Source organism: Oncorhynchus nerka, linkage group LG8 (genome assembly GCF_034236695.1).
Source record: "Oncorhynchus nerka isolate Pitt River linkage group LG8, Oner_Uvic_2.0, whole genome shotgun sequence".
NCBI lineage: Eukaryota > Metazoa > Chordata > Actinopteri > Salmoniformes > Salmonidae > Oncorhynchus > Oncorhynchus nerka.
Genome location: NC_088403.1, coordinates 32688548 through 32713107, shown reverse-complemented (window position 1 = coordinate 32713107; position 24560 = coordinate 32688548). Strand labels below are relative to the sequence as shown.

The following is a 24560-nucleotide window of genomic DNA, read 5'->3' as shown; positions in this document are numbered from 1 at the left end:
GTGATTTTTTTTATTTATATGGTATGACTTTACTCTCACAAAAACTGTGGATGGAAACAAGTGTTCCTGGGTAGTTTTGTGGTAACGGCTGGTCGTGTAAAAAAACAAAAACACTTCAGAGGCAAAAAAATCTGAGTCCAAACCATTGAGATCCTATTAAATTATTCTAATTCCATGGTCGACTGAGGTCGCATATGGAGCACTACAATTTTATCAGGATTGAGATCCACATATGGATGTGGTCATATCTGAACTCAAAATATCAGATTCCATGTGTTTTTTTCTTCCAGTTTACACATTAGGGAAAGATCAGATATACAGTACCTGATGATAATACCGAAAACTGCTGAAGCTCGTTGGCTAGTGCCAGTGTTGTCTAAGTGGTGAATATTGTTTCCCTCCAAGTCAGTTTTTGCGGAGTTTGATGTCCTTTCCAATCCCATGTGGGAAGCTAGGATGGTTAGTCAAGGACAGTTGTTGCTGCTGCCAAAAGCATTTCAGTGTTGTGTTTGCTTTTAACAGATGTGGGGTGGATTTAGGACCATACCAGAGAACTCTTCCAAGACACACAAATGCACAGGGGAAGTATTAAGTGTTCCTCTGCTACATACACAGAGTATTAAAAAAAACATTAAGAACATCTGTTCTTTCAGTGACATAGACTGACCAGCTGAATCCAGGTGAAAGGTTTGATCCCTTATTGATGTCACATGTTAAATCCACTTCAGTCAGTGTAGATGAAGGGGAGGAGACAGGATAAAGATAGATTTTTAAGTCTTGAGACAATTGAGATGGGTTGTGTATGGTCTACCACCCAAAGGACATCCAGCCAACTTGACACAACAGTGGGAAGCATTTGGGTCAACAAGGGCCAGCATCCCTGTGGAACGCTTTCGACCTTGTAGAGTCCATCCCAACGAATTGAGGCTGTTCTGAGGGCAAAGGGAGGCCCTCAGAACCTTTTATACAAAAGCCTTAGGACAGTAACTTTTGAATATTACATTTTAAAGATAATTTTTTGGACAGTCACAATACCTTTTGGACAGTAACATGGTTTAAGCAGTAATAATACACCATCAAACGTAATTGTGTTGTCGCTTTTATCTTCATGTTTTATTCATACAGTATATTCCTCACACACCAAATACAATATTTACAATTATACAAAGGTTACCTCAGTAAACAATTTAGACAACAATTTATACATGAATCATCCCAAAAATGCATACAACCATAACTACATTTAAAATAACATGAATTTCAGATTTTTTTTACTCCAAAAGTAAAGGTGCTATTACAGTGTTAATTTCCAGGATCCTCTCTGAGGAAATTCCAGTTCAATCTGAATGTATTGTTTATGTGTCCTCAGTAGTCTCAGGGTGTTCCCTGTGTCTTCAGATCAGCTAGTCTCTTCATCAGGGACAAAGACAAACTTCCTCTGTGGAACTTGCACCTGCAATTAAAAAAACAACACCGATTTCTGTTAAATAAAACAGGACTTTTCTTATGCTAGGTTCCTCGAAAACAAAAGATTCCATTTTGTGATTCTGCGATTGCCACATTGTTTGCAAAATCAACAATACCCTACATATTATGCAAGGGCTTGCAAATTTGATCAATCACCGCACTATTACCGCATATATCAGGCAAATCACCTAATATTACTGCATGAAAACTGTCCGATCACCACACTACAAAAAAAGGTCTCACAAAAAATTCAACCAATCACCACACTTTTACAGCATAAAGTTAAGCCACATGTCAACAAATGTTTTCCCCGTCAGTGCATTTTCATGATAAATTGGGCAAAACTCATCACAAAATGTCAGAAATACAGCAGCAGTATCGAACATTTTTGCCCACAAATATCACAAAAATGACTCTGCACTTTCCTTATTTACTCTTTGTTGTCAGAGTTCGTTCTGGCACTGTGAGGCCTCTCCAGTTTCCCTTATCATAGCAGCTGTACAACAGTCCTATTTATAACTCTAGTTAAGTGGCAGGCATTCACAGACTCTAGACCCTAGCCTTCTGAGGGCAACCAGGATTTGCCACAGTAACAACATAACAAGCAGCTACCACACATTAATGGGCCCACAGAAACATTAGAGACTAGACTACTCTCCCGCTCCTTTTTCCTTCTTTCTTTCTCTTCTCTCTCTCTCTCTCTCTCTCTCTCTCTCTCAGCCTGTGTTAGGGACTTCAACCATGGCTTGTGTTGTGTTTGGCTTTGTTCAGACATAACACAGCGCTTGACGATGGAAAGGTGTCATATGATCAGCGTCCATCGTAAAATAACATGTCAACCACAGGAGATGACTCAGATAGCGATGTTCCTCTGTCAACTGTCTAAATCAGACTGACCTCGGCGGTATGTGTTCCCTTTGACGGTAAGAACGCACCCCGAGGTTCTCAAAGCACAACCTTATTTATCTTTGACTGTTTAGACCAGATTCTTTCTCTCAGCCATTTTATATGAGTTGTCTTTGACATTTTCCAAGATGACATAGTGTCTCAGTCTGCTGGCTATGTCACAGAAAGGAACACTTTTCCAGATGGATACATGTTAATTCGTTTCCAGGGCTATTAGGCTGGTGGTGAAGAATTGGAGCATACAGTGTCGGTCCAGGAATACCCAGCCCCGGATACAGCTGGAATAGACTCCACGTTGGTACGGGCCAATTGTTTTTCCTAGCCATGTGACCTGACCAGAAAATAACTCTGGGCCCAATTGATGATGTATGAGACTATGAACACTCATAGGTGGTGTCTCACCACCTGACCATCTTTAACCCTTAAACTCTTGTTAACTCTCATTGGCTGTGCATGTACATGCACGCACATGCACACAATCTCACCTTTCTGAGGGAGCGGACACTAGCGTTGCGGATGGAGTCCATGAGCTGGTCGTGTGAGGAGCGCAGTGGAGTGGGTGGCCTGCTGTGCTCCTGGTCTCTGTTCTCTGCCACTGGCCGCAGAGCGTTCTTCAGCTCCTTCAAGATACTGTTGGTCTCTTTCAGTCCTTTCTTCCCCTTCTTCCCCTTCCCTTTCCCTTGCTTCTTAACAACCTCCTCGTGGAGCCTGATCACCTCCGCGATCTTCCTAGTCGGCTTCTTCTTCTCTGCCGGGGGCTGGCAGGGCAGTGGGGGGGGTGGGGGAGGAGGTGGAGGAGGCGGCGGGGGAGTAGGAGGGGTCTGTTTCTTGGGGAGTTTGGGGGATTGCCAAGGAGACACCCGCGGGGAACCATAGGGCGAAGAACCCGGAGTGGCCTTCAAGAGAGCGGTCGTACGGGGGTTAACGGCCCCCTCTGGCCCCGCCTGCTGGTTCTGTCTCTGCTCCAGCAGGCGTTTCTGTCTCTGACGGTCCATGTTACGGGTCAGGATGCCTGTCATGCTCATCCGGGGGCCTGGCAGGTGGAACTGGTAACCCAGCTTGATCAGGGTGTGGTTCTCCCTCAGAACCTTCACCATCTCCATCTCCACCTGAGAGACAGACAGAGAGAGAGGGGGGGGGGGGGTTTGGGATCGTGAGGTTGTGCTTTTACCATTGTCTGAAAATGTGTGTCGAGCAGCAGCATCAAGACTGAATACCAAGTCCAAACTGACTGACCTGTCCTCCACACATGTGTCTCTGGTTATGGAAGCGTAGCTCAGTCAAGGTGCTATTGCTAGGCAGAGCCTGGACCATGGCCAGAACCCCTTTCCCTGTCACATAGTTGGACTCGATGTTCAGGCTGATGATGGAGGTGTTTTCGCACAGCGTCTTGGCAATGGCCAGCGCCACAGGGTCGTCGGCATGCGTGTTGGCCAGGCTAAAGACACGCACGTGTGTGTTGGAGCGCAGTGCCTCAGCGAACTGGATTAGAGTGTCCTGTGAGATGTCCTCAATGTTGTTGAGGTTGATCTCTTTGAGCTCAGGGTCGTTATTAAGGACTCTTTCCAGGGCCTCGTCGACAACTATTGGGTTACCGTCGGCGTTGGGGTCAAGTGGAGGTGGGGGCGGGGTTAGTCTCATAGGCTCCACCCTTGGGGGTCTCAGGAGGCTAGGGGAGGAGATGGCGACTGACAGCGGTGATGGAGGACCAGAATCCTTTGGAGTCGCTGCTATAGGCCTCTTCTCTTCTGGCTCCTCTTCATCCTCCTCTTCATCCTCCTCATCCTCTGTTTCAGCTTCCTCTTCCTCACTCTCCTCCTCCTCTTCTTCTTCCTCCTCTTCCTCTTCATAATCTTTATTTTCTTTCTTGTTCTCGTCATCTTTCTCCTCTGCTTCGCTGTTGGTTTCTGTCACGCATTCTTCCTCACTCTTTTCGGCATCATCATCGTCATCCTGTTTAGACATAAGGTGTAAATCTCTCATTAATCTGACTCCGACACCATGGCCATGTTCTCTTTTAACTGTATTATATCTGAAGTTGGACCTAAACGGAATGTAAGATTTGCATTGTTTTTGTGTGAAGGTCCTAACTGGTTCTCCATTATACCAGAAAGTGATCATTATTGAATAATTAAGCTTCTTAATTGGTCAAATGTAATTTAAGGTTATCCATAAAGATCTGAGAGTAGCAAGCTAGCTGAGTTCAGACTATCTCCTGATCACTGACCTGTTTGGGGCTGCTAGCTTCCCCTCTCTCATCCTCCAGTATCCTCTTGGTCTCCTTCTCCCAGTACTTCAACAGAGAGTCTCTACTGAAGGTGCCAGTGGGGGTCTTCTCCGTCTGGTCTCTCTGTCTCAGGCCGATGGGCACGTTGGCATCAGGGTCTATGTCTGCCAGCTCCATCTCCAGCTCTGCTAGCTCCTCTGGGCTGAGAGAAGCCAGTAGTTCATCCTCATCCACATCCTCATACTTACTCAACTCCCGACGGTACCCAAAACTGTTCATTGCTGAAGAGGGTGGCCTCTGGACTGGGCTCCAGGTAGATGGGGCTATGCGTGCCGTACGAGTCCGATCAGGGTGGGATCTTTCTGGGATAGGTTTCCGGTCAGAATGGAGTCTTTCTGGAGGTGTGGGTCCTGTCAAGTTCAGTCTCGGCCTGATCTGTTTGTCCTCTACTGCTTCAGTGAGAACAGTACCAGTGGTGTGTGCAAGGGGCCAAGCTGGGGTGTCTGTGTCGGTGGTGTGTGTGTTGAGTGTGAGTGTGTGTCCTGTTCTCCTCTCTTCTAATCTCTCCAGCTGCTGCAGAGGCCTTAAGAGGGGGATCAGTGGAGTGCAACAAAGCGTTGGACCATGATGCACAGTCCTTTTTTTGGGAGGCGCTGCTCAGAGAGATAGACTAGAGCCACAAAAAGCATGTGAGCTCAGAGAGCAGAGCGGCCCTGGTCAGGCCTGTCAGCGGATCCCAGCAGCGGGCCACATTGTTTGTGGCCCAAAAAAAGCCCAACCGGACCCAAGAGAGACAGAGAGCGAGTCATAGAGGAACATAACAAGAAGCAGAAACACAGCGGCCAACATACAGAGACACATAGCAACATTAAACACGTATTTACACACAGAGGGACATCACATCACACACAGAGAAACCCACAGACATAGAAAGACATTCAGACTCGGAGACACACAGAGACACACACCATGACATAAATGTTGTCTCAAATAGTACACTTTTCCCTAGGTGGCTCTGTTCAAATGTGGTGCACTGCATAAGTAATAGGGTGTCATTTCAGATATGCCTCTAGTAAGGACCAGAGTGGTTGTTTATCTGATAGGCGACCGCGTGAAGTAGGCCGTATTGAAATGGTCACTTTTCAAGTGTCTATCACCACTCAACATTGCTGTGTGACACCACTGGCCATCGCGTGGGATTAACTACTACAGATAACATGGTTTCTATGGTAACATGTTTCTATGGAGCAGACTAATATAGCAATAATGTGGAAGTAGAGCTGTATCTTTTAGTGGGCTTTCATTTAGTACAATGGTTCTTGAAATACTGGGAATAACAATAGACGATTGCGACCGTGGGCTTATTTAAAAGAGGGTTATGTTATCATTTTAGGCTTGTCAGGGTAGAGTGGAGGAGCTTTTCTGAGAGCTGGCAGACAAGGCAGTGGGGATGTTCTCTATCTCTCTCTGCTATACACTGCTGGCTTTGGGCTTTTAATCAGACCTCTTTATACATCACCACTCTGTCTGACTGAATGAAAATTTGTACTTAGTTGGGGAACAAAAACGGTCTGTTTATCTACGGAGCTTTGTAGAAGCTCTTCCGTTCTGTCAGTCTAAATCTTCTAATGAGCCCGAGAGATAACAGTCTGGCTAACACCTAACTCTCAAAGTCCTCCTGACTTCAAAGTCAGGAATGGCTCTTTGAAGTTGTGGGCACGATGTGTCGATAATGAAGGGGGCTGTGCTTTTACTGGTTGGCTCAACTCTGTGTCATACTCACTCAAACAACCATAGGCACAGCCACACACAGGCCCAGAGCGCCGTCCCCCTCCCATTACAACGGTTGGATTTTCCAATCCAAACAAAGAGGTCTCAATCCCAGAGGGAAAAAAACAACATTTGAGCGAACCAATCCTTTGCAGACTAGCGTGTCACAGCTCTCCCTGCTCTGGGTCACGTGGGTTGCGTCCGCCAGGCTAGGGTGATAACTCTCTTTGGGTAAAGGGCTTGTTGTTGTCGGTGGCTAATTCCAGATATCCAAAATGGGTTTGACGTGTGTAGATGCATGATGTGTGCATACTGTTTCAGGTAATGGGCAATTATGTGGAGCCTACGATACCTTTCTGTGGATCTATTTCTATGTACAGCAGAATTGTGTGGTCAATGCATTTTTCCCTCGGGATAATAAAGTGTATTGAATTGTGTAATGACACACAGAGGGGATACTGTGAGTGAGGAGGATGGAGGATGGGCTTTAGGTCAAAGTGGTGTCAGGGAAATTCATATTATTCTGTATGTAAATATGTGACACTCTGTTTAGTATGATGTGTTACGTAACATTAGGTTACAGACCATTATGAATGGAGTAGTGGTCGTACAAATCTTACAAATGAGAGGACGTATAGTGTCATCCCACTGGGCACACAATGTCATTTCTGCGTGGACAATTGGGTAATATTTGATTGAGACGTTGATCAATGAGATTACAATTTATATTCACCCAATCAAAAAGACAGCCAATGTCTCCCGAGTGGTGCAGTGGTCTAAGGCAGTGCTAGCTGTGCCACTAGAGATCCAGGTTTGAGTCCAGGCTCTGTCGCAGCCGGTCGCGACCTGGAGACTCATTGGGCGACGCAAAATTGACCCAGCATAGTCCGGGTTAGGGGAGGGTTTGGCCAGAAGGGATGTTCATGTCCCATTGCGCTCTAGCGACTCCTGTGGTCAGCCGGGTGCAATGCACGGTCACCAGATGTTTCTTTTGGGTAAGCGGGCAATGTGTCAAGATGCAGTTATAGCCCCAGACCCATTGATCGCTCTCTTTGGTACAGTTGATGGGAATAACCAGGAGGGGAAGGCTGCCTCTAGTTGTACTCTATTAGCCAAAAGGTTCATATTGCAATTTTGGAAATTGGAGACTGTACCTACCTTTGAAATGTGGTTACGGGATTTAGGGAATGTAATACATATGGAAAAGATTCAATACAATACCACCAATAAAAGTCCAATAGAAATATGGCAGCCGATACTGGATAAATGGTCTAGTCCCGCTTCATAACTGGGTTGATGATCTGCTGCTACTCTGTGCTGTACTCCACTCAATATTTATTTTTGGCTGAACTACACTGCTTGTAATGACTATATGCTCTCTTCTTATACTGTACATGTACCACCTAATAGGATTTAGTTTTATTTTGTGTATGTGTGAGTTAAGTTTTGTTTTGTCCTCTAAATTTTCCATCCCATTCAACAGTACAATGAATGTCAATGTTTGTATCGCTGTCTTTTTTTAAATGTATTTTTTATTGGAAAATAATAAACATATTATAAAAATTTAAAAAAAAATGTAATAATCAGTGCGGATCGACGGGAGTACGGACCAGGTGGCGAATCGCATCTCTGCATGTCTGGCAGACATATCAGTGTGGATGACGGATCACCACCTCAAGCTGAACCTCGGCAAGACGGAGCTGCTCTTCCTCCCGGGGAAGGACTGCCCATTCCATGATCTCGCCATCACGGTTGACAACTCCATTGTGTCCTCCTCCCAGAGCGCTAAGAACCTTGGCGTGATCCTGGACAACACCCTGTCGTTCTCAACTAACATCAAGGCGGTGGCCCGTTCTTGTAGGTTCATGCTCTACAACATCCGCAGAGTACGACCCTGCCTCACACAGGAAGCGGCGCAGGTCCTAATCCAGGCACTTGTCATCTCCCGTCTGGATTACTGCAACTCGCTGTTGGCTGGGCTCCCTGCCTGTGCCATTAAACCCCTACAACTCATCCAGAACGCCGCAGCCCGTCTGGTGTTCAACCTTCCCAAGTTCTCTCACGTCACCCCGCTCCTCCGCTCTCTCCACTGGCTTCCAGTTGAAGCTCGCATCCGCTACAAGACCATGGTGCTTGCCTACGGAGCTGTGAGGGGAACGGCACCTCAGTACCTCCAGGCTCTGATCAGGCCCTACACCCAAACAAGGGCACTGCGTTCATCCACCTCTGGCCTGCTCGCCTCCCTACCACTGAGGAAGTACAGTTCCCGCGCAGCCCAGTCAAAACTGTTCGCTGCTCTGGCCCCCCAATGGTGGAACAAACTCCCTCACGACGCCAGGACAGCGGAGTCAATCACCACCTTCCGGAGACACCTGAAACCCCACCTCTTTCAGGAATACCTAGGATAGGATGAGGTAATCCTTCTCACCCCCCTTAAAAGATTTAGATGCACTATTGTAAAGTGGCTGTTCCACTGGATGTCTTAAGGTGAACGCACCAATTTGTAAGTCGCTCTGGATAAGAGCGTCTGCTAAATGACTTAAATGTAAATGTAAATGTAAATGAGTACAGCAGCAATGGGACAAGACTGTAACTACCAATTGGATACCACAAAATTGGAGAGACAAGAAAAGACAGCCAAAAGCCAGTTTCCAGTTTACCACTACTATAAAAACACAACCAAATTCCAATGGAAAAACAATGTCTATTGCTTTAAACTATTTATAAGAACAGCATAGCTCAAATGGGAATATAATGTCAGATATTTTGTTGATTTATACAACATATTCATGTATTATCACTGTGCAACATCTAATAGCAGAACCAAATGACCTGGATTACAGTTGAAATTACATTAAAAGTACATGGTGCAAGTGATAAATGCCGCTCGAGATTCTGCACCGATTATTACAGCAGTTTTGAAGATCTTCACAGTCCTGCGACAACCTATTCATGCTACTGTATATTGAACATGCATGCTCTTTATGATCACATAAGTAGACATTTATAGTAACAGTAACCTCAATGTGGCCATGGATGTGTTACTCATTTTAAGGTTGAATGTTAGATTAGTTTGTAAGATTTGGCTATTTACTGTATTAAAAGTAATATTGAATTGTGTTTGGTTGGCAACGCAACCAAATATCAACATTTGAAAGAGATGTTTCTGCTTGGATAGTTCCATCTGTACAACTCTGTACAATATGGCGCCGGAGAAGAAGGCAGACGTTTTACGTGCCCCCAACCGATTGTGTTTTTTGTTTGTTTATTTGCATTTGTTCGTAACTTATTTTTTTACTTATTTTGTTCAATATGTTGCCGCTACCGTCTCTTATGAACGAAAATAACTTCTGGACATCAGGACTGCGATTACTCACCACGGACTGGCAGAATCCTTTTTTCCCTATACTGCTTTCATGGGAACAGGCCCAGATCCCCGTGATTTGCATGAAGAGGAAGCAGAGAAAAAGGTGACCGAGGGTGGGCTGCCTTCTGAGAATTCGTAGGCGATTGAATAAACCTCCACTTCCTTCCATTCTGCTAGCAAATGTGCTATCTTTGGACAATAAAATAGATGACCTACAACTTCCGATGAGACATTCAAAACTGTTATATCTTGTGCTTCACGGAGTCGTGGCTGAACGACGACACTATCAACGTACAGCTGGCCGGTCATACACTGCACCGCAGGCTAGAACAGCAGCGTTTGGTAAGACAAGGGGCAGCGGACTATCTATTTTTGTAAATAACAGCTGGTGCAAGACATCTAAGGAAGTCTCAAGCTATTTCTTGCCTGAGGTAGAGTATCTCATGATAAACTGCAGACCACACTATCTACCTAGAGAGTTTTAATCTGTATTTTTCGTAGCTGTTCACATACCATCACAGTCAGAAGCTGGGACTAAGACAGCATTGAATGAGCTGTCATAAGCAATAAGCAAACAAGAAAACTCTCACCCAGAGGTGACCTTTAAACAGGGCAAATTTCATAAGGCCTCAGTGCCAGACGGATTACCAGGACGTGCACTGTGAGCATGCGCTGACCAACTGGCAAGTGTCTTCACTGACATTTTCAACCTCTCCCTGTCCGAGTGCAATACCAACATGTTTTACCAACATTTTACCAACATGACCCTGCCTCACACAGGAAGCGGCGCAGGTCCTAATCCAGGCACTTGTCATCTCCCGTCTGGATTACTGCAACTCGCTGTTGGCTGGGCTCCCTGCCTGTGCCATTAAACCCCTACAACTCATCCAGAACGCCGCAGCCCGTCTGGTGTTCAACCTTCCCAAGTTCTCTCACGTCACCCCGCTCCTCCGCTCTCTCCACTGGCTTCCAGTTGAAGCTCGCATCCGCTACAAGACCATGGTGCTTGCCTACGGAGCTGTGAGGGGAACGGCACCTCAGTACCTCCAGGCTCTGATCAGGCCCTACACCCAAACAAGGGCACTGCGTTCATCCACCTCTGACCTGCTCGCCTCCCTACCACTGAGGAAGTACAGTTCCCGCTCAGCCCAGTCAAAACTGTTCGCTGCTCTGGCCCCCCAATGGTGGAACAAACTCCCTCACGACGCCAGGACAGCGGAGTCAATCACCACCTTCCGGAGACACCTGAAACCCCACCTCTTTAAGGAATACCTAGGATAGGATAAAGTAATCCTTCTAACCCCCCTTAAAAGATTTAGATGCACTATTGTAAAGTGGCTGTTCCACTGGATGTCATAAGGTGAAAGCACCAATTTGTAACTCGCTCTGGATAAGAGCGTCTGCTAAATGACTTAAATGTAAATGTAATGTAAATGTTTTAAGCAGACCACCATAGTGCCTGTGCCCAAGAACACTAAGGTAACCTGCCTAAATGACTACCGAACCGTAGCACTCACGTCTGCAGCCATGAAGTGCTTTGAAAGGCTGGTCATGGCTCACATCAACACCATTATCCCAGACCCACTCCAATTTGCATACCGCCCCAACAGATCCACAGATGATGCAATCTCTATTGCACTATACACTGCCCTTTCCCACCTGGACAAAAGGAACACATATGTGAGAATGCTATTCATTGACTACAGCTCAGCTTTCAACACCATGGTGCCCTCAAAGCTCATCAATAAGCTAAGGACCCTGGGACTAAACACCTCCCTCTGCAACTGGATCCTGGACTTCCTGACAGGCCGCCCCCAGGTGGTAAGGGTAGGTAACAACACATCTGCCATGCTAATCATCATACAGGGGCATTGCACCTGTTGTATTCGGCGCATGTGACTAATAACACTTGATTTGACTCTGGCTTTAATTCCAGTTTGTCTACAAATTAATAAGATACATTTTGGATTCACGTCTCCATCTCAACCAAAAATCACATTTAAAGAATAGGACTAAATCAAATCATATCATGCTTTAAATGCACTTTAAATATGGATTTAGTGCTCTTGTTTTTACTTCGATTTTTGGTTGAGATGGAGACGTGAGTCCAACATATCAATTATTCATTTGTAGACAAACTGGAATTAAAGCCTGACTAATTTAGTGGCACAGATGAAACTATCCAAGCAAAATATACATCTCCTTCGAATGTTGATATTTGGTTCCATTGACAACCAAACACAATTCAATATCACTACATTTCAAATCAACCAGAGTTTGAAATGCTAGGCCTATTGAATTGTCTAATTTTTGTTGAATTCTGGGTTGAATTGAAACAATAGCTGTTGCTGACTGCAAATGCTATATAGGCCTAAATACCTACTAGGTACCGTTTTCTATTAGAATGTTATTTTTAAGTAACACTGCATAATCCATAACCCCTAGGAGACATAGATAGATCAATTCTCCAGTAGGAGGTGCTACCCAGTTTGTTTTTTTCTTTCTGATAGTGGATATTACATTGAAGATCTGACGTTGTTATAAACAACAATTGACATGAATTACTCTTTTCAAATCCAATGTATTGTCCAAGACATTCCACGTCACAATACGTCTACTATTACATTGAAACAACATTGAGTAAACCAGTTTGGGAAGTGGGATATGTCTTACCCAATCGTACAATAATATATGAATTGGATGATAATCATTAAAGTATTATACTTCTTTCTCTGAGACCAGGTTGCTTGTTGCATCTTGTCAACAGAGGAGAATTATGGGGAGGATTTAAGTTGGTGGTTAAGTGAATTAATGACAAAGGTTAGGCAAATTTAAGTAGAAGGTTAGGTGAATTGGGTTAAGTTTAGGATAAGAATTAGCTAAAATCCTACAGTTGTCTCCCCATTAGCTCGAACGCTCAACCTTTGGAATGCTAGATGGTTGCAGATTACTCTCACCAATCCCCCTTGAACAAATTCCCTACTTTTGTTTCTGTCTCAAGTAGCGAGACCCTTAGTAAGTATCATACGGAGGTGCTAAAAAATGTGTAAGTATGTTTCATATGGTTCTGAGGCCAGGCTGTTTAGGTAGATGACCAAAGACTTGTAGTACTCATAGTACTCGTAGTATTTTCTTTAGTGTGACCAGAGAGAATGTCTATGGCAGGGTTCTTCAACCCTGTTCCTGTTCACTTCAACCCTAATCTAGATGGCTTATTCATCACAAAACCATTTGATGTTGCCAATTATTTTAATAAGTACTTTATTGGCAAAGTGGGAAAACTTTGGCAGGAAATGCCAACAATGAACAGTGAAACATCATATTCATGCATCAAAAAACGAAAGAAAATTGTAAATTAGAATTTTGTAAAGTCAGTGTGGGAGAGGTGGAAAATGTTTTGTTTTCGATCCATAATGACAAACCTCCTGACATTGACAACATAGATGGAAAGCTCGTGAGGATGGTAGCTGACTCTATCGCCACTCCTATCTGTCATATCTTTAATCTGAGTCTAGAGGAAGGTGTTTGTCCTCAGGACTGGAGGGAAGCCACGTTCATTCTGCTACCCAAGAGTGGTAAAGCAGCCTTTACTGGTTCTAACAGCAGACCTATCAGCTTGATGCCCGCTCTTAGCAAACAGTGTGAAAAAATGGTGTTTGACCAAATACAAGGCTATTTCTTAGTAAACAAATTTGACAACAGACTTTCAGCATATAGAGAAGAGCACTCAACATGTACTGCACTGACACAAATGACTGATGAATGGTTGAAAGAAATTAAGAAGAAGATTGTGGGAGCTGTACTGTTAGATTTCAGTGCAGCCTTTGATATTATTGACCATGAACTGTTGTTGACTAAACTGATGTTTTATGGCTTTTCAACCTTTTCTTTAATGGGAATCTCTCTAATGTCAAACATGTAGGGTGTGGTGTGCCGCAGGGCAGCTCTTTAGGCCCTCTACTGTTTTCTATTTTTACCCATGACCTGCCACTGACATTAAACAAAGCCTGTGTGTCCGTATATGCTGATGATTCAACCATATACGTGTCAGCAACCACAGCTAATGAAGTCACTTAAACCCTTAACAAGGAGTTGCAGTCAGTTTTGGAATGGGTGGCCAGTAATAAACTGGTCCTGAACATCTTTAAAACTAAGAGCATTGTATTTGGTACAAATCATTCCCTAAGCTCTAGACCTCAGCTGGATCTGGTAATGAATTGTGTGGCTGTTGAACAAGTTGAGGAGACTAAATTACTTGGTGTTACCTTAGATTGTAAACTGTCATGGTCAAAACATATAGATTCAATGGTTGTAAAGATGTGGACAGGTCTGTCCATAATAAAGTGTTGTTCTGCTACTCCAATAAGCAAGTCCTGCAGACTCTAGTTTTGTCTTATCTTGATTATTGTCCAGTCATGTGGTCAAATGCTGCAAAAGACCTAGTTAAGCTGTAGCTGGCCCAGAACAGAGTGGCACATCTTGCTCTTCATTGTAATCAGAGGGCTAATATAAATACTATGTATGCCAGTCTCTCTTGGCTAAGAGATGAGGAGAGACTGACTGCATCACTTATTTTTATAAGAAACATTACAGTGTTGAAAATTCAAAATTGTTTGCGTAGTCAACTTACACACATGGGGTCTTTTCACAGTCCCCAAATCCATAACAAATTCAAGAAGGCGTACAATATTATATAAAACCGTTATTGCACGGAACTCCTTTCTATCTCATATTGCTCAAATGAACAGCAAACTTAGTTTCAAAAAACAGATAAAGCAACACCTCACGGCACAACGCCTCTCCCCTATTTGACCTAGATATTTGTGTGTATGTATTGATATCTAGGCTTCAGTATGTGTGCCTTTTTTTAAAATGTATGTAATTCTGTCCTTGAGCTGTTTATTAATGTTCTGTATTATGTCAAGTTTTCATGTTTTGTGTGGACCCCAGGAGGAGTCGCTGCTAATGGGGATCCTAACAAAATAACAAATAACAAATCTAGCTCACATGATTCTAATAATTAGCTGGTTGATAAGCTGAATCAGGTTAGATAAAACTGGGATTAGAGCAAAAGCCTACAAGAGGTCAGCTCTCCAGAAACAGGGTTGGAGATCCATGGTCTATGGTATGACTAGTGGGTAGGAACACAGTTTCCACTCCACTGTGTCTCTGAGCGGCAAGCTGGTGTTGACAGGGCAGGAATGCTGCTGTTCAGATAACAACAATAGTCTGGCAACGCTAGAACTCTCTCAACGTAATTCTACATTGGACCATGCTACTCTTGTCTACCCTCCGCTAGCTGTGCCTTCACAACAACAGAACCCACGTTTGGTTCAGTGAGTTACCTGGGGTGAGCTTCACTTGAAACATTTCACTGGGGCGGCAGATAGCCTAGTGGTTAGAGCGTTGGACTAGTAACCGCAAGGTTGCAAGATCAAATCCCTGAGCTGACAAGGTGAAAAATATGTAATTCTGCACCTGAACAAGGCAGTTTAACCTACTGTTCCTAGGCCATCATTGAAAATAAGAATATTTTCTTAACTGACTTGCCTAGTTAAATAAATAAACTATATGATTTCTGAATACAGCAACTGTAAAGGCCTAAGGCTTGGTTGGAGTGGAGGATACCAGGCACTGCATAGGACTATAGTCATGTGTGTGGATGCTGATTGTAACATTACCACCAAATGGTATTTTAGGGTTACTTGACTTTGCTTTGGGAAAACAGCCAAAATCCTAACATGTATTTGGGGAATGTTACGAGATCTGGCTCATACCCTCTCTGTGTGCCAGGGAGAGTTGAGTTGAGGGTTGCACTACACAGCAGGATCATTGAGTTAGCCAGCTAACTCCTAAATATTCTGAAATGACTTCTTATTTGTTTCAGAAAGATACGCTTGGAATGGTCTAATTGATTCAACTTCCAAAAACACATACAGTATCTAAGTTAAGCTTTCATAATAAACCTGAAAATGTATAGTTATTTCTGGTTGTTTATCAAAGTTAGCTGGCTAACTCATTGATTCTGCTTTGTAGTACACCCAACAGGCCTCCGTAGCCTTGTTTATACCTGGTGCAAACATGCATCCTGTCCTGATCTTGTCAATATTCACATTTTCAGACATTCTTTCATGTATTTACTTATTTTAAGACTCATATTGAGTCACTTGTCAAGGATTTTAGAGTACTGGATAATGATGATTTAAATTGTTTCACTGTCCAGATCTGTCTACACTTGCACGCCTGACTACCTCCGGAGGTTGTCAGGGAAATCTGATCACAATGCATCTTTTAATCGTCTACACATGTCTAAAAATGTGGGCACAATCAGAATGTGGACAAGATCAGGACAAAGAATCCATGTTAGCACCAGGTATAAACAGGGCTAGTGAGAACACAGTCTCAGATCCAGAGCTCCACAACTAACTCCCAGAACCTCGAGGGTATAATATGGATGTCTAGATCTCTCTAGATTTAAGCCCTGGTCTAATGAGTCAGGTAGGTGTCAGGGTCACTGTAAAAGTCAACAGTCCATTGCAGCAGAGTCATTCAGACCAGTGTCCAGTGAGTGTTTAGCTCTATGTATAAACTGAATGAGCTCTGAGAGTTATTTTTAGTCATGACCTGCTTTTCCCATGGGGAGATCTTGAAGAGTAGATCACACTACATGCACTGTACCATGATGCACAGCTGTGCTGTCTAATGTGTGCAGTCTAGTAGAAGTAGATGTACTGTGGTAAGGACTATTCAGACTATTCAGAGAGCATATATCAGTGTGACAATAAATGTAGTAATTACAAACATTACACAACAAGTACACTTGCCATACCTCATATAAGCACAAGTATATGAGCTAAAGCATTATGTGATAGATCAGTTATGTACAGAACAGGATCGTTTTTTCTTCTAAATATGTTTTCATTGATATAGTCCTCTTATGAGTGTGTGGCTGCCAACCCACCATACTCGTCGTTCTCCCTGTAGGTGAGGTAGTGTTTGAGTGACGGGGGGAACGGTACGGCAGCCATGACCTGAGGGTCATTCAGTCTTCTAGGGGTCATCTGTCTCCTAATGACCAAACGACACTGGTGCTGCAGGGACCGCGGGTTGTCTGGGGATACACACACATGGACGGGTACACACACACACACACACACACACACACACACACACACACACACACACACACACACACACACACACACACACACACACACACACACACACACACACACACACACACACACACACACACACACACACACACACACACACACACACACACACACACACACACACACACACACACACACACACACACACACACACACACAAAAGTCTGTTTTTTAAGTCTGTTAATTCTGTTCATGATGGCGAGTTGATCTGTAAGATATTTCAATATTTGCATTCCCACAGTTTTCCCACAGTTTTTTGTCCACTATTATTGTATTTGTGATTAAAAGAGGACGTGGATTACGCCTTATTAGCAATGATGCTGCCTTACCCAGAATGTCACAGATGTCTGGCCACTCTTTCTGTTTCTCCAGGACCCGTAGGAGGTTGGGGCAGATACGTGGGTGTCTGATGTAGTCCAGAAGCATCCGTACCACACTCCCCGCCAGGTTGACCACCGACGACAGGGAGATGATTTCACAGAACTGGAGCAGAGAGCGAACAGGACAGCGAGACTGACATCAGAAGGACACGCAGTGGAACTGGACTTGCTGTTCTGTTCTAAGTTAGACCAACACATTCTACATCAGTGGCGGCCAACCCTGGTCATAGAGGACCACATTGTGTGCAGGCTTTTGTTCCAGCCCAGAACAAAAAAAACAGAACCTGCCTCTCTCCAGAACCAGGACTTGTCTACTTCCTGTATTCTAAATCAAAGATTGGGGGCCTACTCCTGTTGTACTGGAATAGACCAGGAATAGGCCTACAGGACTTACCGGAGCTCTGCAGTCCTGGTTATAAAATAAAGTTCTTCTATGGTTATTTCGGTAGTCGACCCAGGAGTCGCAGTCCATATCCTGCCCGTTGCCATGGTTACACATGAAGCACTTGTCTACGTCGTAGCCGTTGTTGAGCAGCAGGCGCAGAATCATGTGATCTCTGAGACAGTACTGCAACGCGGTGGGAAACAGTGTGTCACTGATCATTCTGAAGTAGCAGTTGACCTCGGCACCCCTGGACAATAGCAGACGCACCAGCTCATACCTGGGGTCGGATGGGATAGGGTTAGAAAGGTGATGTCATAGAACAGAGACCAGGAAGTAGGCAATACATGGGAGCTAGGTTGAAGATAAAAGGTTAAGACAACATCATAATTACAAGCGGAAGCAGATTTTTTTTCTCTCATGGGATCTAGCATGGAAGCCAACAAACTGTTCCAATAGATAGAAGTTGGTGACGTCATTCCTGTGTTCCATTCAGTTTCATTTAAACAGTGCATTCGGAAAGTATTCAGACTCCTTGACTTTTCCCACATTTTGTTATGGATTAAAATAGATTTTTTTTTAAAATCCTCATCAATCTACATACAATATCCCAGAAAGACAAAGCAAAAACTGATTTTTTAAATGTTTGCAAATGTATATAGAAATCAAAGAACAGAAATACCTTATTTACATAAGTATTCAGACCATTTGCTATGAGTCTCAAAATTGAGCTCAGGTGCATCCTGTTTCCATTGATCATCATCTAGAACTTGATTGTAGTCCACCTGTGGTAAATGCAATTGATTGGACATGATCTGGAAAGGCAAACACCTGTCTATATAATGTCCCACAGTTGACAGTGCTTGTCAGAGAAAAAACCAAGCCATTAGGTAAAAATAATTGTCCTTAGAGTTCCGAGACAGGATTATGTCGACGCACAGATCTGGGGAAGGGTACCAAAATATTTCTGCAGCATTGAAGGTCCCCAAGAACACAGTGGCCTCCATCGTTATTAAATGGAAGAAATGTGGATCCACCAAAAATCTTCCTAGAGCTGGCCACCCAGCCAAACTGAGCAATCGGGGGAGAAGGGCTGTGGTCAGGGAGATGACCAAGAACACAATGGTCACTCTGACAGAGCTCCAGAGTTCCTCTGTGGAGATGGGAGAACCTTCCAGAAAGACAACCATCTCTGCAGGACTACAGCAATCAGGCATTTATGGCCAGATGGAAGCCACCCTTAGTAAAAGTCACAAGCCAGCCCGCTTGAATTTGCCAAAAGGCACCTAAAGGACTCTCAGACCATGAGAAACAAGATTCTCTGGTTTGATGAAACCAAGATTGAACTCTTTTGCCTGAATGCCAAGCGTCACGTCTGGAGGAAATCTGGTACCATCCCTACGGTGAAGCATGGTACTGGTAGCTTCATGCTGTGGGGATGTTTTTCAGCGGCAGGGACTAGGATCAAAACAGTAGGTCAAGATCGAGGGAAAGATGAACGGAGCAAAGTACAGAGAGATTCTTGATGGACCTCAGACTGGGGAGAAGGTTCGCCTTCCAACAGGACAACGGCCCTAAGCACACAGCCAAGACAATACAGGAGTGGCTTAAGGACAAGTCTCTGAATGTCCTTGAGTGGTCCAGCCAGAGCCCGGACTTGAACCCAATCTAACATCTCTGGAGAGACCTGAAAATAGTTGTGCAGCGACGCTCCCCATTCAACCTGACAGAGCTTGAGAGGATCTGCAGAAAAGAATGGGAGAAACTCCCCAAATACAGGTGTGCCAAGCTTGTAGCATCATATCCAAGAAGACTCAAGGCTGTAATCGCTGCCAAAGGTGCTTCAACAAAGTACTGAGTAAAGGGTCTGAATATTTACGCAAATGTCATATTTCAGTTTTTTATTTTTAATACATTTGCAGAATTAAAAAAAAAAAAAAAAAAAAGTTTTTTATTTGTCATTATCTGGTACAGTGTGTAGATTGAGGGGGGGAACAATTTAATCCATTTTAGAATAAGGTTGTAACATACAAAATGTGGAAAAAGTCAAGGGGTCTGAATACTTTCCAAATACACTGTAGCTACAGTGCCTTGCAAAAGTATTCATTCCCCTTGGCGTTTTTCCTATTTTGATGCATTACAGACTATAATTTAAATATATTTTTATTTGGATTCAATGTAATGGACATACACAAAATAGTTTAAATTGATGAAGTGAAATGGGAAAAATAACTTGTTTAAATAAATCTGAAAAAAATAAAAACGGAAAAGTGGTGCATGTATATGTATTCACCCCCTTGGCTATGAAGCTCCTAAACTTTGAACATCCACTATTACATCTATTATAAAAAAAAATGAAAGAATACGGCACCACAACAAACCTGCCAAGAGAGGACCGCCCAACAAAAATCAAGGACCAGGCAAGGAGGGCATTAATGAGAGAGGCAACAAAGAGACCAAAGATAACCCTAAAGGAGCTGCGAGGCTCCACAGTAGAGATTGGAGTATCTGTCCTTAAGACCACTCTAAGCCGTACACTCCACAGAGCTGGGCTTTACAGTAGAGTGGCCAGAAAAAAACCATTGCGTAAAGAAAAAAATAAGCAAACACATTTGGTGTTCGCCAAAAGGCATGTGGGAGACTACCCAAACATATGGAAGAAGGTACTCTGGACAGATAAGACAACAATTTTACTTTTTGGCCATCAAGGAAAATGCTCTTTCTAGTGAAAACCCAACACCTCTCATCACACGAGAACACCATCCCCACAGTGAAGCATGGTGGTGGCAGCATCATGCTGTGGGAATGTTTTTCATTAATTCGTTCAGAAACTGGTTAGATTTGAAGGAATGATGGATGGCACTAAATACAGGGAAATTCTTGAGGGGAAACCTGTTTCAGTCTTCCAGAGATTTGAGACTGGGACGGAGGTTCACCTTCCAGCAGGACAATGTCCCTAAGCATACTGCTAAAGCAACACTTGAATGGTTTAAGGGGAAAACATTTAAATGTCTTGGAATTGCCTAGTCAAAGCCCAGGCCTCAATCCAATTGAGAATCTGTGGTATGACTTCAAGATTGCTATTCCCCCACAGAACCCATCCAACTCGAAGGAGCTGAAGCAGTTCTGCCTTGAAGAATGGGCAAAGATCCCAGTGGCTAGATGTGCCAAGCTTATAGAGACATACCCCCAGAGACTTGCAGCTGTAATTGCTGCAACAGGTGGCTCTACAAAGTATTGACTTTAGGGGGGTGAATAGTTATGCACTCTCAAGATTTCATTTTTTTGTCTTATTTCTTGTTTGTTTAACAATAAAAAATATTTTGCATCTTCAAAGTGGTAGGCATGTTGTGTAAATCAAATGATATGAACCCCCCAAAAATCTATTTTAATTCCAGGTTGTAAGTCAACCTTCACTCGCCAAGGAGAGTGAATACTTCCGCAAGCCACTGTATTGCAGAGGTTGTTTGTGAAACATATTAAGTAAGGCATAACTCTCAAGCAAGGAATAACTTTTCCTACGGGAGACATAAAGACTTGCGTTATCCCAAAGTTAACACCTGCTGTAGGCTTAGTTCTAACACAGTCTTGAGGTCTTAACACGGTCTTGAGTTACCCATACAGACACGGTCTCATACCTCCCAGCGCGTACAGCCACCAGGAAGCAGCGTAGCGGGTCCAGGTCAGTTTTGGCGCCGGCAGCCAGCAGCATCTCTGTGCAGGTGAGATCACTGTTGGATACGGCGAAGTACAGCGGACTCCGCCTCATGTCCCCGTAGTTCTCTGGTAACACAGTATTAACAACACGCTCAACTTATCCATTTCAGTTCATTCTTATCCACAACATTTTACAGTTAAAACATGTATAATCAGAAGCCTGTATGCAGGTTTGGCCTCAGGCATAAGCGACATAAGCGGTTTCTTAGGGCCCCCTGCCACTAGGAACTGAATCGGGGATGAGCATTAGAATAGTAGAATAAACAAGGGGCCATTTTGAAATGTGGTTGTGCATCGGTCGTTTTTCTCTTGTTATGTCAGTCACTGTCAGTCATTCAATTAGCCCATGTCTGCTAACATTTTTTAGATTGGTAAGTTAGTCTAGACAGCATGAAGGGAACATGCCCATGGGCCTTGACCTCCAGGGGGGCCCCCATTGGCCCACACAGGAATCAACCTCACAACTCTGGAGTTACAAGCACCTTCCTCTTGGGCAGGTCTCCCTTATAAAAGAGATTGTGTGTCCATGTGTGTGCCCAATTGTAAGCCCTGGTTTGTGTGTGTCCATGGATTGTACCTGAGATGTGTGTGTCCAGCTGAGCGTTGACATCGAAGCCTTTCTCTATGAGCAGCTCCAGACAGTCAACATGGCCTCCATCTGCTGCCGAGTGGACTGGGCTCTGGCCAGACAGACGGATGGCCCTCTTAGTTGTGATGGGGATGAAGGTCCTCAGAGCACTGGGACAAACCAAAACATCATAGATCAGATTGTTGATTATACCAGCACTGTTGATTATGTTGTTGAAATAAGGTCTGGACTATGAATTGAACAACTGCTTCTAGACCCAGGGATGGACCATTCCTCAGGGACAACGCTTTCTAAGAACTGGATAATCAGATAACTCTCTAGCCAAATACATATCTTGATCAATTGATTTCAACTAAGACCGGCATGCTTTCCAGTAGTTGTTCTCGACATCCTTGTTCTAGACTGTTAGTAATATATGCCATTTAGCAGACACTTTCATACAAAGCAATTTACAGTCGTATGTGAATACATTTTACATACGGGATAGTTTACATCCTGGGAATCGAAACCCACATGCTCTACCAGCTGAGCTACAGAGGACCGCGTAGTAAGAGTCGGCCACTCACAGGATGTGTCCCTCATAGGCAGCTCTGTGTATGGGCAGCTGGCAGGCCAGACTGGCAATGTTAGGGTTGGCTCCAGCTTGCAGGAGGAGGTATATGCAGTCCAGGTTCCCTGAGCCGGCTGCATCGTACAGAACACTGTCTCCGTTATATGCCTGGGCGTTTACGTCGCCACCTGGTGGGAAAGGAGGACGATTAACCCTACTCTAGTCCTGTGTAGACTTCTGTTCAAGCTAACCATTTATGAATGGAACGGATATTTACATTCAACTATTTTTCAGTTCCTTGTAATTGTATTTTTGGTTATTCTTCGAGAATGTTAATATGCCTTTCGGTATGACAATGAATGTAAAATATTTACATTATTCATCAGGGAAAATCTAAGGCCTCTGATTGGCTCGTACCGTTCTTTATGAGTATATCCAGGACCTCCACGTGGGCGTACTCTGCTGCGATGCCCAGCGGGGTGACATTGTGCCCATCTACAGCTGTCACCTTGGCCCCATGTCTCAGCAGAAGCACCAGGATGGCACTGCAGCCCACCTGGCAAGATAACCCACACTTTTTAAATATTGTTAATATTGTTTTTTTTTAATGGCATTCCAGCACCTGGATGATAGGGGAGATGGCTGAAGAAGAAATATAAACAAGACTACAGGCGTAACTTGATCTCACCTTAGCTGCCTCGTGAATGGCCATCCACTTCTTCAGACACACCTGTTCCACGAAGGCCCCACAAATGATCAGAGTGGACACCATGTCATATGATCCCTCTCTCACCGCTAACACACATCAACACAGGACAACACATAACAAAACAGCACATGCATGCTTGATTGACAACACAGAACAGTGCTTGAATACAGTGTGTGTGTGTGTGTGTGTGTGTGTGTGTGTGTGTGTGTGTGTGTGTGTGTGTGTGTGTGTGTGTGTGTGTGTGTGTGTGTGTGTGTGTGTGTGTGTGTGTGTGTGTGTGTGTGTGTGTGTGTGTGTGTGTGTGTGTGTGTGTGTTACCGAGCAGCAGTGGGGACTCGTTCAGGCTGTTGGTTTTGTGTGGAGACGCTCCATGCTGCAGTAGAGTCCTGACGTTCTCCAGCAGACCCTCCTGAGCAGCCAGAATCAACGCTGTGTCACCTTCTGCAGTCACATCATCCACAGTCACATCACAGGAAGCTGCAGGGTCACACACAAACAAAAGTAATGGGAATTAAACACATGTCTTAGGTGCTTCATTAGTATATCCCAGTAGCAGAGTGTTATAGAAGCAGTACTGTAAGTGGCTACTGATATTTAAGGTACTAGTTGTGAGGTACTGCTGGTGGTATGTGGTCCTCTCACCCAGCAGGACCTGATCCAAGACCTCTCCCTGGGACTGCACAGCGGCTCTGTGTAGGGGAAGCCACCCTCTGCTGTCCCTCTCTGTAAAAGCCTGCAACCCAGACAGCTCCTGCAGGGTACACACATCACCTTGGGAGAAACACCCCACAGAACCCTACATTAGGGTTATGGCTAGTGTTATGGCTAGGGTTAGGTTTGAACCCTGATGTGGACATAAAGCTAGGGTTAGGGTTAATGGCTTAAGAGCAAGGGTAGGGCTAGGGCAGTTTGAAAGGCACGGTCGGTGAGGGGTAGTCCTACCTTGCTCGATGGCAGTCACTATCCTCAGATAGTCACCACTGACTGTTGGCATGCTGTTGAGATATGGGTAAACTAAGTCAGGGAGAGGTGACAAACTCATTGCGGGATGTGCGAATAATACATTCATGTAAATCCTCTCCATTTTCTGAATACCTGTCTATTGATACATCTCGAATACTCTCTCGAATGGCATACTCAATAAGCTCCTCCTCACATCTATCGACGTCTTCCATTCCTACAGAGAAATAAAATAGAAACACCATGGACCTCAATACTCATGTCACTGCAGTCCGCATAGATCAAAAGACACATTCCTAAACTACAGGCATACAGGAATGACATTGCAATGATACATTGAGAGGTTTTAAAGGACCTTCGT

General features: G+C 44.2%; 2 protein-coding genes across 2 annotated transcripts; both read right to left on the bottom strand.

Moving 5' to 3' along the window:
* Positions 1-1086: 1086 nt before the first annotated feature.
* LOC115133151 (leiomodin-2-like) lies at positions 1087-7004 on the bottom strand. The gene is made up of 4 exons (XM_029666088.2): positions 4601-7004; positions 3610-4326; positions 2859-3482; positions 1087-1453 (listed from the first exon to the last, which is right to left on the bottom strand). The coding sequence occupies exons 1-4, from the start codon at positions 4877-4879 to the stop codon at positions 1400-1402; spliced, it is 1674 nt and encodes a 557-aa protein (XP_029521948.1). The 5' UTR covers positions 4880-7004; the 3' UTR covers positions 1087-1399.
* Positions 7005-11808: 4804 nt separating this feature from the next.
* LOC115133732 (ankyrin repeat and SOCS box protein 15-like) lies at positions 11809-24542 on the bottom strand. The gene is made up of 12 exons (XM_029667218.2): positions 24335-24542; positions 24182-24234; positions 23882-24010; positions 23558-23716; positions 23219-23325; positions 22948-23086; positions 22547-22718; positions 21969-22129; positions 21313-21457; positions 17687-17954; positions 17242-17395; positions 11809-16848 (listed from the first exon to the last, which is right to left on the bottom strand). Exons 1-12 carry the CDS (start codon positions 24442-24444, stop codon positions 16673-16675), a joined length of 1773 nt encoding a protein of 590 aa, XP_029523078.1. The 5' UTR covers positions 24445-24542; the 3' UTR covers positions 11809-16672.
* Positions 24543-24560: the final 18 nt, after the last annotated feature.